This window comes from Myotis daubentonii, chromosome 2 (genome assembly GCF_963259705.1).
Source record: "Myotis daubentonii chromosome 2, mMyoDau2.1, whole genome shotgun sequence".
Lineage (NCBI taxonomy): Eukaryota > Metazoa > Chordata > Mammalia > Chiroptera > Vespertilionidae > Myotis > Myotis daubentonii.
The window spans coordinates 156,220,667-156,236,354 of record NC_081841.1 but is presented as its reverse complement, the minus strand read 5'-3'; the positions used below and the strand labels follow the sequence as shown (position 1 = coordinate 156,236,354).

General features: G+C 36.0%; 1 protein-coding gene across 1 annotated transcript in view; it reads left to right on the top strand.

Moving 5' to 3' along the window:
• The window catches only part of KLHL1 (kelch like family member 1), a 239,838-nt gene that overhangs the window by 208,747 nt on the left and 15,403 nt on the right, over positions 1–15,688 (top strand). The window contains exon 9 of the mRNA XM_059681208.1: positions 10,291–10,503. Coding sequence (XP_059537191.1) covers positions 10,291–10,503 — 213 coding nt within the window. The remainder of the gene's footprint in view (positions 1–10,290; positions 10,504–15,688) is intronic.

The window sequence follows — 15,688 nt, the reverse complement described above, 5'->3', positions numbered from 1 at the left end:
TTTAAATTTATGTTAATATTGTCATTTTAGTTATAGAGAATATATGTTTTTAATATTTTACTACCTATATTTATATTTTTGGTAGGACTATTTTTCTTAAAAATTACAATATTTTTTATTTAATGTTACTTAATTTATAAATGAATAAAAGTTTTCTTTATTCTACATTAAATTCCTTTTTTAAAGTGTCCTGCAGACTTAGCTATTTATGGATAGTAAAACTTGCAATAGGAGAATGATCATTTCTCTTAGATGTTAATGTTTTTTAATTCCTGTATAGATAAGTATAGACTTTGTTAGCCTTTTTACTCTTTCTAATATTTATATAGGAGTAACGATCTATCTGCTTATTGGCCATTTTTTTCCTGCCACTTACATTCATGCTTAATGAGTTCATTTCTTGTATTCTTTAGAAGATGAATATCTCATTGACACGGCAAATTTTTTTTTCGTTCTAAATATATTTTTTATCCTTGATGTATTACAGTTATCTCTCATTTTACCCCTTTTACCTCCTTCCTCCCAGCCCCTCCCCACTCTTCACCACCCTATTGCCCATGTCCATGGGCTATGCAGATAAGTATATAAGTTCTGTGGTTTATCTCTTCTGGTCCTCCTAGCCCCACATCGAGGTAGGTCAGCAAATTTTCTTAACAGGGATGAGAAATATCCTTACCTATTTATTATCTTATTTATTTGCAACATTATTCTGTAAGGATGATACACACATACATACAAACAGACTATATTAAAATTACTCATCTTATTCTAGGTTTTTAATAATTACCTCACATTATAACTTTGTGTTCCATCCCTAATACTTTATGTTGAAATATCTTAAAATATGTGTGTTTTGTTATAGATCCCCCAAGCTCAATCAGAAATAAATGGGATAAAAGTCTAATAAACAAAATATTTAATGGACAATGTTTTATAAATTTCATATATTATTATAATTGTAATGTTGATCCAATTTTTTCTAATGCCTCTTTTAAGTTAGTTATACATGAAATTTATCATTTGGGTTGTTTTTCTTTTTGTTTTATTTTTTGGCCAGCTAGAATATTTAATACCTTAAGAAATTCTGTTTTACTCTAAAGCATTATTCATACCAAATATCAGAATGTGATACTATTCAAAGTTTTTACTTTTTAATTGAGCGTATTTTCCCAAATTTTAATTTTATTCTATGGAATGTTTTAAATAATGCAACATTTACTTCAATTAATCTTTCTCCTTTAAAACAAAATAGTACAACTCTCATTTGAATATCTTTTCCCACCCCCAACACAGGTATGATTTAATCGCCTAAAAATTCTGTGGTTTAATGACTGTCTACTAATGTCTTTTTGTTGTTTTTCTGTTTTACTCAGAAAGAAATATAATCACTAGAAAGTCACCTTTCACTTTAGACCCACAGCAGAAAATTGTTTCAACATCACCCTTTGACAGTTGTTTTTTCTCATCTCTACTGATGTGTGCTTTTCCCCCCTCTTATGTTATTTTCACATTTCTCTAATGTGTCATTCTAATCTGACTGTTGCTTCTCTGGATGTGATTTTGAATAATTTTTCTAATTAAGGCTAATCAAAATAGTGAACCTCTCTCTTGAATTTATATTATTTATGATACCATTTGTTGTAGGAAAACAAGAAGCTGGTTTATAGCTTAAAATTAATGCATGTATTCTGATGAATTTAAGAGCAAAATTATATCCATTTCATGAAACATTTTGGTCTGTCTTCCAATAAGAAGATTATGCTAAATGGCAGTTACATCATCTTATGTCAGCACAGCCACAAACTTACTCAATGAATAAAGAAAATACGACTAAACAGTTAACAGATATTGGTTGTAGATGGCCATGTGACTCCTGAAGATCTCCACTAGTGATTCCATGATTCTTTTGTGCTTTTAGCTTTAGGTTGGTTCTTTCAAACTTTGTACCTAAAAGCTCCTTCTTGTTTGTTTATTTTTGTTTTCTCAGTTAAATAATACAGCAGATACTGACACTGTCTGAGTATATCCATAAATGCTTGAATTTTTATAAATGCATTTTATTGCCCCTAGCGATCCCCCCAAAAAACTGAGTTCATTTCATTATTCCATCCAAAACTTATTCAAACATTCTTTTAAAATCTCATGTTAGTTATATTTATGGGACAGTTGCCATTTCTGCAAGTCACAGTTTTTGCAATTGCAGCCTGAATTTTACACAGCTTGAAGAATCACAAGAGCAAGTGTCAAAGTCTGCTGTTTTATTTGGGGTGCCCCAATATCTAGCACAGTAACTAACTTATGCCTCAAGGCCCGTCACTTGTTAGGTGATTCCAAATACCCTGTTTCTATTTTTGTATTCAAACTTCAGTATTGTCTTTCTTAAAAGTGGACCTCCAAATATTATATAAGCTTTTATATAATATGCAATTTATATTAAAATTTGTGTTATCTTAGATTCACACTTTTTTTTTTTAATGAAACTCCTTGTTTACTGAATATCACTTGGGAGGTTTGTAATTTGCCTTCTGGGGGTCAGGGTGGGGGGGTAGAGGTGGGAAATGACTTTTAAGCTGGGACTTGATTGATTTAACAGCTTTCCAGAAAGTGGGGAAATCAATGAGAAGCAAGGAGAAGGAACAATTTGTGTCAAGTCCTTGAGTGTGAAATGCAAACAAATGGAGGGGATTTGAGTTTGACTGGAATATAATGAGAGAGAATGGCCCAAACAGATTGGACATAAAAGCAGGCCTCAGGTCACATAACAATTTGGCTAAGGTAAAGATATTATAAAGCAGGGGTCCTCAAACTACGGCCCGCGGGCCACATGCAAATACAAATATTGTATTTGTTCCCGTTTTGTTTTTTTACTTCAAAATAAGATATGTGCAGTGTGCATAGGAATTTGTTCATAGTTTTTTTTTAAACTATAGTCTGGGCCTCCAACGGTCTGAGGGACAGTGAACTGGCCCCCCGTTTAAAAAGTTTGAGGACCCCTGGTTCACACCCTTTTGCCTTTTCACATGCTCATCTCTCTGCTTTGGTTTTCTTTCCCTTGTTTATTATTAATAACTTGGTGACTATACACTTAGTTTTTCTCCTCAGATTTTCACCTAAACTTCAGAGACATTTGAAAACTCTCTAGAGTGATAGCCTAAAACAACTCAAGTTCTTTATGTGCATGGCAGTCCATGTGGCAAGATCACTACTACAGGATGCAGTTCATTAGACTTGAGAAAAATAGTGTCAGGAAATATTAAAACAACAAAGGAAGGGAATGCAGAATTTTAAGAGGGATAGAGCATGAGTTGGCAAGAAAAGAGGGAGGGATTAAGAATAGAAGTGGCCACCCTAACTGGTTTGGCTCAGTGAGTAGAGCGTCGGCCTGCAGACTCAAGGGTCCCAGGCTCAATTCCAGTCAAGGGCATGTACCTTGGTTGCAGGTACATACACAGTGTGGAGTGTGCAGGAGACAGCTGATCAATGTTTTTCTCACATCAATGTTTCTAACTTTCTATCTCTATCCCTATCCCTTCCTCTCTGTAAAAAATCAATAAAATACATCTTTTTTTAAAAAAGAATAGAAGTGGCCATTTCTATCAGGTTTAGGTTGTTGAATTCTACCAAGTGTTGGGATGTGGTTAATTGACCCAAAGTAATTTGTGTATTTAAAATTGTGAGTTGTTTTCCTTTTTAGGAAATATGGGCACATTCTAATAAATTAAGGTAAGTATTTTCTATCAAACTTTAACGCACAATCTTGCATGCCAGCCATGTTTTAATGGCAGCAAGTCTCGGTCTGAGTTTGCCCCATGCATCCACATTTCTAGGAAAGAGGGACAAAAGCAGCATATGACCTGTTGTAAGCTTACCGACATCTGCTCACTGTACCAGGCACCGCAACAAGTACTTTTCACAAAAAGGTTCCCTGAATGGCAGAGGTGAAGTATTCTGACAGCAGGATCTATCAGCAAGCCTTCTTTTGGGACTAAATTAAAGAGTTCTCACTGGGACACAAAGGGTCAAACAGAGTTATGGCTCTGGGGAGCTGTTTTGAAGTGTTCATGTTATGGGGGTTATGAAATTTTTACACTTTTATTATGCAAAGGACGGGATAACAACATACCTTCTGGGTAACCATTTTGTGAATCAAAATCATAATTAATATCACAGGCTAATCAGTAAAACCTTAAAATATTTAGAATATGTAATTTCTATAGCCATTCCCAGAATATGCACTATTGATAAAGTATGGCAAGTATTAAATAATTTTACTTGGGATACAGATTGGAAATAATGTTAAATTTCTGGAAGCAGACAAAGTAGTATCAGGAAAGATTGTCTAGTAGAAACACAGCTGAATTCATTGATGAGAGATGAAGGAGCAGCAACCTAGCCTCTACAGCAGTGGTTCTCAACCTTCTGGCCCTTTAAATACAGTTCCTCATGTTGTGACCCAACCATAAAATTATTTTCGTTGCTACTTCATAACTGTAATATTGCTACTGTTATGAATCATAATGTAAATATCTGATATGCAGGATGGTCTTAGGCGACCCCTGTGAAAGGGTTGTTTGACCGCCAAAGGGGTCGCGACCCACAGGTTGAGGATCCGCTGCTCTATAGGAAGTAGGTGCTTAAGATAGAAGGCACAATGGTACACAGGACTGGAAAAGACCTAGTGTTGGGTCAGAAATGTCTAAGTATCTCCTAATACTCATTCGCTCCTTTTCATATGACAATATAAACACCAATTGTTAGATAGGCATATGGTCACCTAAAATAATAGCACCTTACCAGTTAGGGATTGCCATGTGACTAAGTTCTGGCCAATGGCATGTAAGACGTGAGCTGTGCACTTAAAAGATGAAATTTTAAAGGCTCCTTCTTCCACTCTTCTGGCATCCTGCCACGTGAACTATGGTTGTGATAGCAAGAGGTACCTTAGGACATCAGGACATCAGGGTTCATAGATAATTCAACCATCAGGTTTCAGCATTACTGCACATTTTCCAAACAAGAAGTATCGGCAACTTTTTTTCATACTATCTTATTCAGGGCATTTGTAAATCAGACAGCTTTGGAAGATAGAAACAATGTCTTTCTTTGGGACAGAGAGCAGAATTGTTTCTTCTCCAGAATAATAATGTCTCTCTTCAGAGCAAAAGTTGGGTAGGTTTGTTGGCATCCTCTTTTAAAGAATAAGCATTTCATAAACTCTGTGACCTTCAAGTGTGAGAAAAGCCCACTGTATGTCAGCATTCACCCGAGTCTCTCTGCATCAGCCTGGTGGGACTTGGGGGGATGAGAAGCAGCAATATGAACATGAAGCTCATACTACCTATTGTGTGGTGAGTAATAAAGTCATTTTTCTCTGACCCAGGAATCATGTGTCTTCTTTCAGCTGTGGTAGGGCAATCTGTTAGTTGCCAAGTAGGGTTAAATTCAGACTCTTAACAGTTCATGGCAAAGGGTCAGACTCTATATATGACATAGTTATAAATGGGAACAGCCTGGTTCTCAGTACCTACAAAGCCACTTTACACACATTTGACCCATATCCTAATACAAGATTTCTTTCCTGCAACTGCTATTTTGTAGTTACTAGGATAGTAAATATGTGATACTCAGAGAGGCACATGGCAGCACACTGACACCTGGTCGCTAAACTTTAGGCAAAACTCTTCGGCATGCTGAATAAACACATACGTTAGGGAAAGCAGTGGGGGAGACTCAGATTCTTGCCACACTCAGCAAAATTCTACAAGAGTTTGCTAAAGTCAGGAATATTTCTGATTCCCTGCCAATGTTTGGCTTGCAAGGGAAATACTAGTTAATATGCACAGCAAACTGAACTATGACCTTGATGATCTCTAAGAATATTGTTTTTTGTCCTTTTCTCATTGCCTCAGAGTGAAGTTCCAACTCTACAGCAGGACACACACCCCCCCCTCATTCTCCTTTTAATCTTCTCATTCCACCAGCTGTATCTCTTCTTTCCCTCCCATCACTACCACCTCTTCCATCAACATGACATACCTGCCACTCTTTATTTGTCACCTTCTATGACCTTTCATGACCCTTGTCTTTACTCATAATATTTCCCTACATGTAATGCTTTCTCCTTACTTCATCTTTCAAATTTCTACTCATCTTTCAACTCTAAGTTAAAATGTCAAATTTCCTTTCTCACTGTGAAACTGTCAGCTGTCACTTCCTATGTTGTCAGGGTAGAGATTCTTCTTTGCTCTTCAGATTCTCAACATCTAACTTGACCTTGTAGTAACAAAGCAGGAAATCAATCTACACTATATTTAAATAGATTGTGAGGGAAGATCTGAGAAGATAACCTTTGATAATTGTCCATAAAGTTTGATGCATACCTTCTAGCATTTATTCTAGCTGCTTATAATATAATGTTTATATCCTTGGTTATTTTTATAACTTTAATGTAATTACAGTAATAATTATTATTGTTGTTATTTATTTTTACATTTAAATTTTTAGTCACTTAGCAAATTTCCTTTTCAATATAAGTGGATTATAGATAGTGGTTAATAACAGATATTTGTAAAGTACACAGTTTTCAAGGTCTTTTCAAATACTGAAATACATTTATTAATTTTAACAATCGATCCATAAAGCAGTCCTAAAGGACACTATAATATATTTTACATAAGTTAAGTTTTCTGATTTCTTTTTCACAGCTTTTTCTTGAGGAAAAAAAATGGTTTACTTATTCTTTTCAACTAGTTTTTCCCTAACATTATCAATAATTTATGTTATATTATTAAAGTTACAATAATTTTATTACTGATCTGTAGACTATATAATACCATAAGGGCATTAAAAAGGCTAGATATAAAGTGAAAGAAACCACTGATAATCTAGCTTAGGCTTTGGTAAATCATTTACAAAGTAATAGTTATATTCACATATAAAATACTTATTTTACAAAAGAAACACAAAAATTAGGTCATTTGTATTAAAGCATTACATAAATTTCTTTCTTCTATAATCCTTTGTGTTATTAGACTTTGTTAGGGGAGGTTTACATAGAAGAGAGACTGAATGAATAGTGGTTTGTAATATATGTAATTATATTAAAGAATCAATTATGATATAACAAACTTTATGGGATTATTTAATTTCCAAATAAAAGCCTATACTAATAGGTTCAATATTGACTTTTATATTGTAAGCAATATGTTATATTAATTACCATTACTTTTATATACATTTAGCTATATATTTGTATATGTTAGCATATTTAATAATCTTAGAAAAAGACAATGTATGATGTATTGCTGCACAGGAATAATGTATTATCAGCAACACTGAGTTCAGATGTAGCAATACCATAATTTATCACTGTTATGTGTACAAATAAATAAAACAGCTTAAAGTCAACAATTTCTTTAAAACAACAGACAAAAGAGGGGATGCTTTTCTTACATATAAACTATGTGCTTCATGTGAAGATTCCCAAAAAGCAAAATTCCTGCAAAAATATTTAGTTAAATTTTAATAATAATACATTAAGCTTATTGTATACTTCCCTTGAGTTAGATCTTCAATATAAGTAAAACAAAAACATACGTGAAGTTCAGATTTCAGAAAGTTTTTAGGAAGATAAAATCTTCTGAGTGAATAATTATTTCACTTCTGGGTGCTTTTGCAGGCTAAATTGTTTGATATTTGTTCTACAAAATGCTCTTATTAGTTAATATCAACATGTTGCAAGACAGAGCTGGCAGACAACTTGTTGAGTAATCAAGAAAAAAAGCATTATGTCCATAAGGGCACACTCGGGCAATCAGAAACACTTCATTGTGGCAGGCATTCAAAGAAACTTAAACAGCTTTAAAAAATAAGTCTCCAGTATTTGAATCAGTTTAGCCATCATATTTTAGAGTTAGTAAAATATAATAGAGCATAAATTTGTAAATATAAGACCCGAATTAAATTATATTCTAAGCAGTAATGTCTTCCTGAACATTTATTTATAAATTGAAAAGTACTGACTTGTCTATTTACCAATATATTAAGCATAATATCCACTAATAAGACAAAAATTTCATAACATCGAACCATATTAAAACCCAAGCAAGTAATATCACCCTCTGCTCAAAAAATGTCTTATGGCTTCTTGTTTCACTCAGAGTGAAGGTCTACAAATACCTGTATGAGGTTCACCCTGTACTCCCTACCTCTCACCTCATCTGCCACTCTTCCCTCAATCTCTGCTCCAACCACTCTGGCTCCCTTGCTGCTCCTGGACCTTGGTAGTCACCTGTTCTGTCTGCTTGAATATTCTCTGGCAGATATTCCTGAACTCACATCCAACCACTATTCTCTTCTTCAAATTTTTGTGCGAACATCATTTTCTCAGTGAGAACTTTCTTGATGATATCTTTAAAATTATAACCACAATCCCTCTCTTACCATTGCACACTTGACCCCACTTCCCTGCTCTGTCTACGTCTACAGCACCCAGCCTTTATAAAGAAATATTTGTGTTTATTTTGTATGTTATGTGTACCCCTTATTCCAGAAGAATTAAGTGCAGGGATATTTATCCTGTTTTGTTCATGGATACATTTGCAAAACTTTAGATGATGTGTGTGGCATAACCTAGGCATCGAAAAATATGTGTTGAGTGAATTAATAAATAAATGCAACTCTGTACCTCACTGTGATGAAATTTTCATAGCGATGACCAAATAGAAAAGATCTATTGTATTATAAATAGTATATTTTTAATCATTTAAGTATCATTTATGCTGTAGCACTTATTTTCCCAGGTATGTAGCATACTTGTCATTAATGAAATACTGTAGGAAAATGAGTGTATTAAGTAATAAATTTCAGCAATATTCATTCAGATTAACATGACTACACACTTTTTTCCTTTAAAAACTTATCTATGTAACACATTAGCTATAGGTTAAGCACTGACTAAGGAAGCTGATGTTATGACAATACTTGCTTAGAAATTCCATTTAGTTAGTGTTCTAAACAGTAGGGACAGTGCCGGGGTCCAACCCCAGCAGGTCCAGGGGTCCCCAAAGGTGTGGACGGAGTCGGCGAAGAAGGAATGACACAGAGATAGCGTTCAGTTGATCAGCAGCCTAGCCAGGATCTCCAGCCAGTATCTCCAGCCAAGTTCTGGTCTGGATCCCCAGAGAGGTTCTGCTTCGGATCTCCAGCCAGGTTCTGTAGCCATGTTCCCTTGCTAGGTTCTCCAGCCAGGTTCTGTCCAGGTTCTCCAGCCAGGTTCAGTGACCAGGTTCTAGTCAGGTTCTCTTGCCAATTTCTGTAGTCAGGTTCAGTCCAGGATCTTTTGCCATGTTCTCTCCAGCGAAGTTCTTCTGTCTGTAGGTTCAGTGTAGGTTCTGTCTGTAGTTCTCTCTTCTTAGTTCTGTCTTGTAAGTTCTGTCTCTGAAGTTCTGTCTTATAAGTTCTGTGTTCTAAATTCTGTCTCTTTCTGTCTTGTTACAACTGTATTTATACCAGTTGATTCAATCCTATCAATCTCTATTACAAAGGTTAGGGCATTTCTCATCTCCATTCCAGGGAGTAAAGATTATGCAGCTTAAGCATGATTGTTTGTAGTTAAAGTGATTAATTACCCGCCTGGCACTTAGTTGAGGGGTTTTATTCCCTCCCTGACTTCAGGGAAAAATTCCTACCTGGGGAAACAACCTTTCTAGGAGACCTTGGTTAAAACACATAGTGCCAAGAAGGTGAGCAAACATATTAAGAACAGTATGCCATATATGCCAGGTCCCTTGAAACAGCAAGCATGGACCGGCTCCCGGCAGGACAGAACACAAGAAGTAGGCATGATTTATTTGCCAATGCAAATCAATTGCTTATCAAGTAGGATAATCAGTGTTCGTTTGATTATGGGAATTTTCAAGGAAAATTGGGGGTAAACATATATTATTCTATATTTTAATTCCTTAATATGTATTAAAATGATATATTAAAATATTGAATTAGTATGGCATAAGCAGTATAAATCTATCTAACATCCCAGAAATAACTGAGGTTAGAAAATTATAGTTGTTTTAATTTCATCTGGTATTCTGCATATTAGAATGATGGGAACTCTAGGCTTATGCAGTTATTTATAAAGTACCTCTAACAAAAACTTCCATGTGAAGGAGTATTTCAAATATATTTGAGACTCATACTGTGAATAATTTATTTATAAATGACATTTCTCTTTTTACATTTTGTCATCCATACTATAGTATTAAGTCATGGTTTTCCAATTGTGTTTTCTAGGTTGTACTCAGTTGGAGGCCGTGATGGAAGTTCGTGTTTGAGTTCAATGGAGTATTATGATCCTCATACAAATAAGTGGAACATGTGTGCTCCAATGTGTAAAAGAAGAGGGGGTGTTGGAGTAGCCACATGTGATGGCTTCCTTTATGCAGTAGGAGGGCATGATGCTCCTGCTTCAAATCACTGTTCCCGGCTCCTGGATTACGTAGAAAGGTAAGACCTCAAGGGCACCGCTAAAGTGAGAGACAGTGCAAATTATACTGATGCCTAGTCCAAGGGATTGCAAAAACTAGATTTAGGAAAGGTAAATTCAACCCCTAGAGCTTCTTCTCTCACTCTCTCTATCTCTCTCATTTTCCACTGCTAAATTCTTGGGGAAAATGACAAAGAAAATTAAAATGATGAGGCTCCTACTTTTACCGTGAATACCTTGTATAGATGCTCCCAATGAAATGATATTTCATACAAATATTCTCTTCTAACTTTACTGTATAATGTATTGAAATGTTGTTTGTGAACAGAGACATAAATAATTCAGTCTAGGAATACATTTATGGTGCAAAATTAGATTTAAATAAGCATAGCTATTTTAAGTTATAGGAGTACAGTGGGTTTAAGCTGCTTAAGTAATGCAGAAGCACATGGCATTATCCTGATTCTTATTCAAGCTCATACTATGTGGCAGATTAATAGCATTTTTACACTTTCTACAACATATATTCTGTATTAATGATTTCACATGTACATCATCGATGAATCAAGGTACTTCTGTAAAATTATTTTGCACATATGATGTAAAAAATGTTTATAATTATAGGCAAATAAATCATTAGGAATAGCAAGAAGTCATGTACAAAGCTGTTTTAAACATAAATAGATGGGTGGATATGTAGATGGACAAATTTTATTATAGGACAATAATTCTTATGGAAATGTAAAGGTATTATATAATGGTGGTGTTAAACTACATTTGTGTAATATTTATGAAAAAAATGTAAAGAGTCAGGCTGCCTTACACACAAAGAACACTGGCATTTCAAATCAAATTAGGTAACAAGACAGAGACTGAGTATGAGCAGGAACGTTAAAATAGTTGATGAAACAGAGAAAACTAATTCTGTAGCCAAGCCTCACTCCATGGACAACATCTTAGGGGACAAAATCAATATCCAAAATATGCAGCAAGTTCTAGCAAATTTAGGCCCGAGAGGTGCACTCCATTAGAAAAATCACATTCACCTATTTACTTATTGAATATATATTTCAGGTGTATTTTTCACTGGCTACATAGAGCTTAAAATGTATTGGAAGAAAGACAAAGAAATAGCTAATGCGATCTCTTTAAGATCAAAAACAAAACTAGAAACCAGGAAAGATGCTGAAAGGCATCAGTCTACTGCTGGCTCACAACAGGTCAGGACCACCTTTCCCTCAAATTGGCATCCCAGCAATGAGAACTGGCAGGAGAGGTGACAAGACAACAGGAACCTACTACGCCTGCCTTTGTAATACCCACTCTTGCTTCTTAGAATCTTTTCTTGTGTAGTAGCCAGAGGGATCTTTCCATAATGCACACTTGATCTGAAAGCACACGAGTTTTCATTTGTGTCAAATATCAATTCTATATAATAAAGGGGTAATATGCAAATTGACCGTCACTCCAACACACAATATGTCCACCCCCATGTGGACACAAGATGGCTGCTACAAGATGGCCAGCAGGGGAGGGCAGTTGGGGGCAATCAGGCTGGCAGGGGAGGGCAGGTGAGGGGGGGGGACTAGGTCTTCAGGGGAAGGCAGTTGGGAGAAACCAGGCCTGCAGGAGAGGGCAGTTGGGGGCAATCAGGCCAGCAGGAGAGCAGTTAGGCATCGATCAGGCTGGCAGGGGAGTTGTTAGGGGGTGATCAGGCTGGCAGGCAGAAGCGGTTAGGGGCAATCAGGCAGGCAGGCAGGCAAGCAGTTGGGAGGGGTCCCAGATTGTAGAAAGTGCAGGCTGGGCTGAAGGACCAGCCCCCCCCCCCCCCGCCAAGTGCATGAATTTTTTGCACCAGGCCTCTAGTGTTATAATAAAAAATATTTGTTTTACATGAATTTTTCCACTAAACTAGGTTCTATGTGCTGATAATGATCAAGATTAGCTTGTCTATGCCCATGTTCTTATAGTTGGTACAATCTTTGACACAGAGTAATCATTCAACAAAGAATTTCTCGAATCATTCAGACAGTAAGAAGAACAGTCCTCAAATTACTTACAAGGAAAAGCATCTTAAGGTATACTGCAAATAAGTGCTTACATAGATTACTAGATAGATAAGTAGATAGATAGATAGATATATATATATATGATTGATAGATAAATAGATAATAGATAAAGTGAAGGTTAGATAGATGGAAGAATGGAGGATGGATAGATGCTTGGATGTTTGGATGGACTGATGGAAAGACATATAGTTAAATATATTTTTATTTTTTATTTCTTTATTTGCATGTAAATATCCATTTCCACCACCAATGGCTGCATATCAATGATTCACATATAGTTGAGGCATATATTCCATAGCCAAAACTTTTTGAAGGGGCCTAAATTATTAAGCAACTTTTTGTATATTAGTTGAAAATTATATTACTATATCATTTAAACACTAATAAAATCTAAGTATGAATTTTGATATATTACTTGCAATAAATATAAAACTTTTATTCAAACTCTACTAAAATCTACTCCAGTCATATCAGAAAATGTCATCTAAAATAACAGCATTTAATATACAGGGTGTCCCCAAAAATGTATATACATCTATATATATAAAAGCCTAAGCAACCATTCAACCATCTGACTGTCCGACAGGTAGCTATGACATGTAATGACCACCAGGGGGCAGATGCTCCTACAGGTAGCTATGACAGGCACTGACCACCCTGGGGAAGACACTTAATGCAGGAGCTGCCAAGCTGTGGTGATTTGGCAGCTGAAGTTCTTGGGTGATGCACTTGGAACCAGAGAGAGGGAGCCTGATTCCGGGGTGTGTCACCTGAGAACCACCCTCTCGCAATCCGGGACCCATCAGGGGATGGCAGAGAGCTGGTTTCAGCCCAATCACCATCCAGGCCAAGGGACCCCACTGGTGCACTGGGCCTCTAGTACTTTGAGTAATTATAAAGACAGTGTTTATTTAAAATACATTCTATTTTCATTTAATAGCTACCAGCTGTTAAAGTGTTTATACATTTTGGGGGGACATCTTATATTATTGTCAAGACATTGAACAGCATTTTATCATCTTTATATCTTTGTTAAAAATGAAATAACTTTAAAAATTTCTCTCAGGCATGCAGGGATAAATACATTATTCATTTAATTAAATAATTATTTTAAAAATTACCAAAACATTAATATATAAGTTAAGAATTAAATTTTAGATTATTTCATTTCTTTTAATTTCTCATTTTATGTTTTTAGTTCAAACATAATTTAAGAATTTTAGCATATCTAAGAAATGAAGAGAGATAATATAGGAGGGATTTACTTTCTATTTAAATTATGGATTATTATCAACTTTTAAAGTTTTTTTTTACTTTTAACTTAGGCAGTGGTTGTGGCAGATGACTTGACAAATCAGGATAAAGATGATAAAATAAAGCAATTTCATCAGCAACTTTGCCCCATTTATTTATTTACATAAACTGATGTCTATATTTGATTCTTTTGCTGTTTTAAAATATGCCTTCTAGTGAAGGTTAAATTTTAGCCAAATTGCAGTCTGTTTCTTTGTCTCTTTGTAATTGTACCTTTAGGCTCTATGTCCCAGGAGGATAGCATATAAGAAATGCTTAAACATATTGACTGAAAAAATCAATGGATGGATTAATGTGATTGTCCAATGAATTGGGCCTTCTGATTTTAAATCCTACCAGGAATTATGGCATTTCTTTTTTTTTTATTTATACAGTTTGAACTAACAGTACAAGAAAATTATTTTGTCTATTTATTTTATAAACTAGAGGGCCGGTGCATGAAATTCGTGCGGGGTGAGGGGTGTCCCTCAGCCCAGCCTACACCCTCTCCAATCTAGGACCCCTTGAGGAATGTCCAACTGCCTGTTCAGGCCCAATCCCACCAGGATTGGACCTAAACAGGCAGTAGGATATGCCTTTCATAATCTAGGATTGCTGGCTCCCAACCGCTCACCTGCCTGCCAGCCTGATCACCCCCTAACCACTCCCCTGCCGGCCTGATTGCCCCTAACTGCCTTCCCCTCCCAGCCTGGTTCCCCCTAACTGCCCTCCCCTGCTGGCCATCTTGTGTCCACATGGGGGTGGCCATCTTATGTGTTGCAGTGATGGTCAATTTGCATATTACCTCTTTATTATATAGGATTTTATATATAGATATTATAGCCAAATGTATATAAAATATTTCACAAATGTTTCCCAATATTTGCTTTATATTCAGATATTTTACATTTCTTTTAAGGTAAATATATATTTTGTCATGCAATTATTTACTGTTGTTTGGATGATATATTTCTATCAAATAATTCCAAAATCTTAGTGACTTAAAATAACCATCTATTCTCTTTCATGATTCTGTGTTGATTGGGTTCAGTTAGTCTATTCTACTCAAGACGATGTTGCCTGATTCTGTAGTTATTTGGGGCTCCACAAGGCTGGAATATTCAAAATGGTTCTCTCAGCGAGCTGGCCATTAGGGCTATCTGTCATCTGAGAGCTTAGCCAATGGTTTCAGAGCACTGTGGTTCTCTTTTCCTGGACTCTCCTTATGGCTTGGACATCCCACCAAGTGGTGGCTGAGGTTCCAAGGTAAAGAAGTTCAAGAAGAGGGATCTCAAAGAGGACAAGTGTTCAACGCAATGATTCATCAGCCTCTGCTTCCATCGCACTTGATAAAATTGCATTGGCCCATGCCAGTGACCTTTAGGGTGGAGTGAAGCTTCTCAAAGACATGACACTAAGAGGCCGGCTTCATTATGAAGAAGCCCGCAAAGTAACAATTTACAATTGTGTTTATATTTTAAAAGAATTTTTCATCCTGAAATCACATAAATATTCATGCATATTTTTCAATCACTTGGCAAATAATATAAATGCTCATCTCCTTTAACTCTGCTATTTCTGAGCAGACACAGAGGTCATGTAACCTGAATCCACTCTCAGCCTTGGCCAAGCCAGTCCCACAGGTCTGATTTGCCACCATCCCACTTTGTCAGGTGGCACTGCCATTGTAGGCCCCTTGGTGGGTGAAATAGGAGCGCAGAAAGACACTACGGTCTACTGACTACAACACAGAGTGAGGAATCTCTAAGACCACTCCAGCTTGGCCCAGAGAAGCAGAAGAGCCATGCAGACCTGCAGAAGAGTCCTTTACCTTGGAACCTCA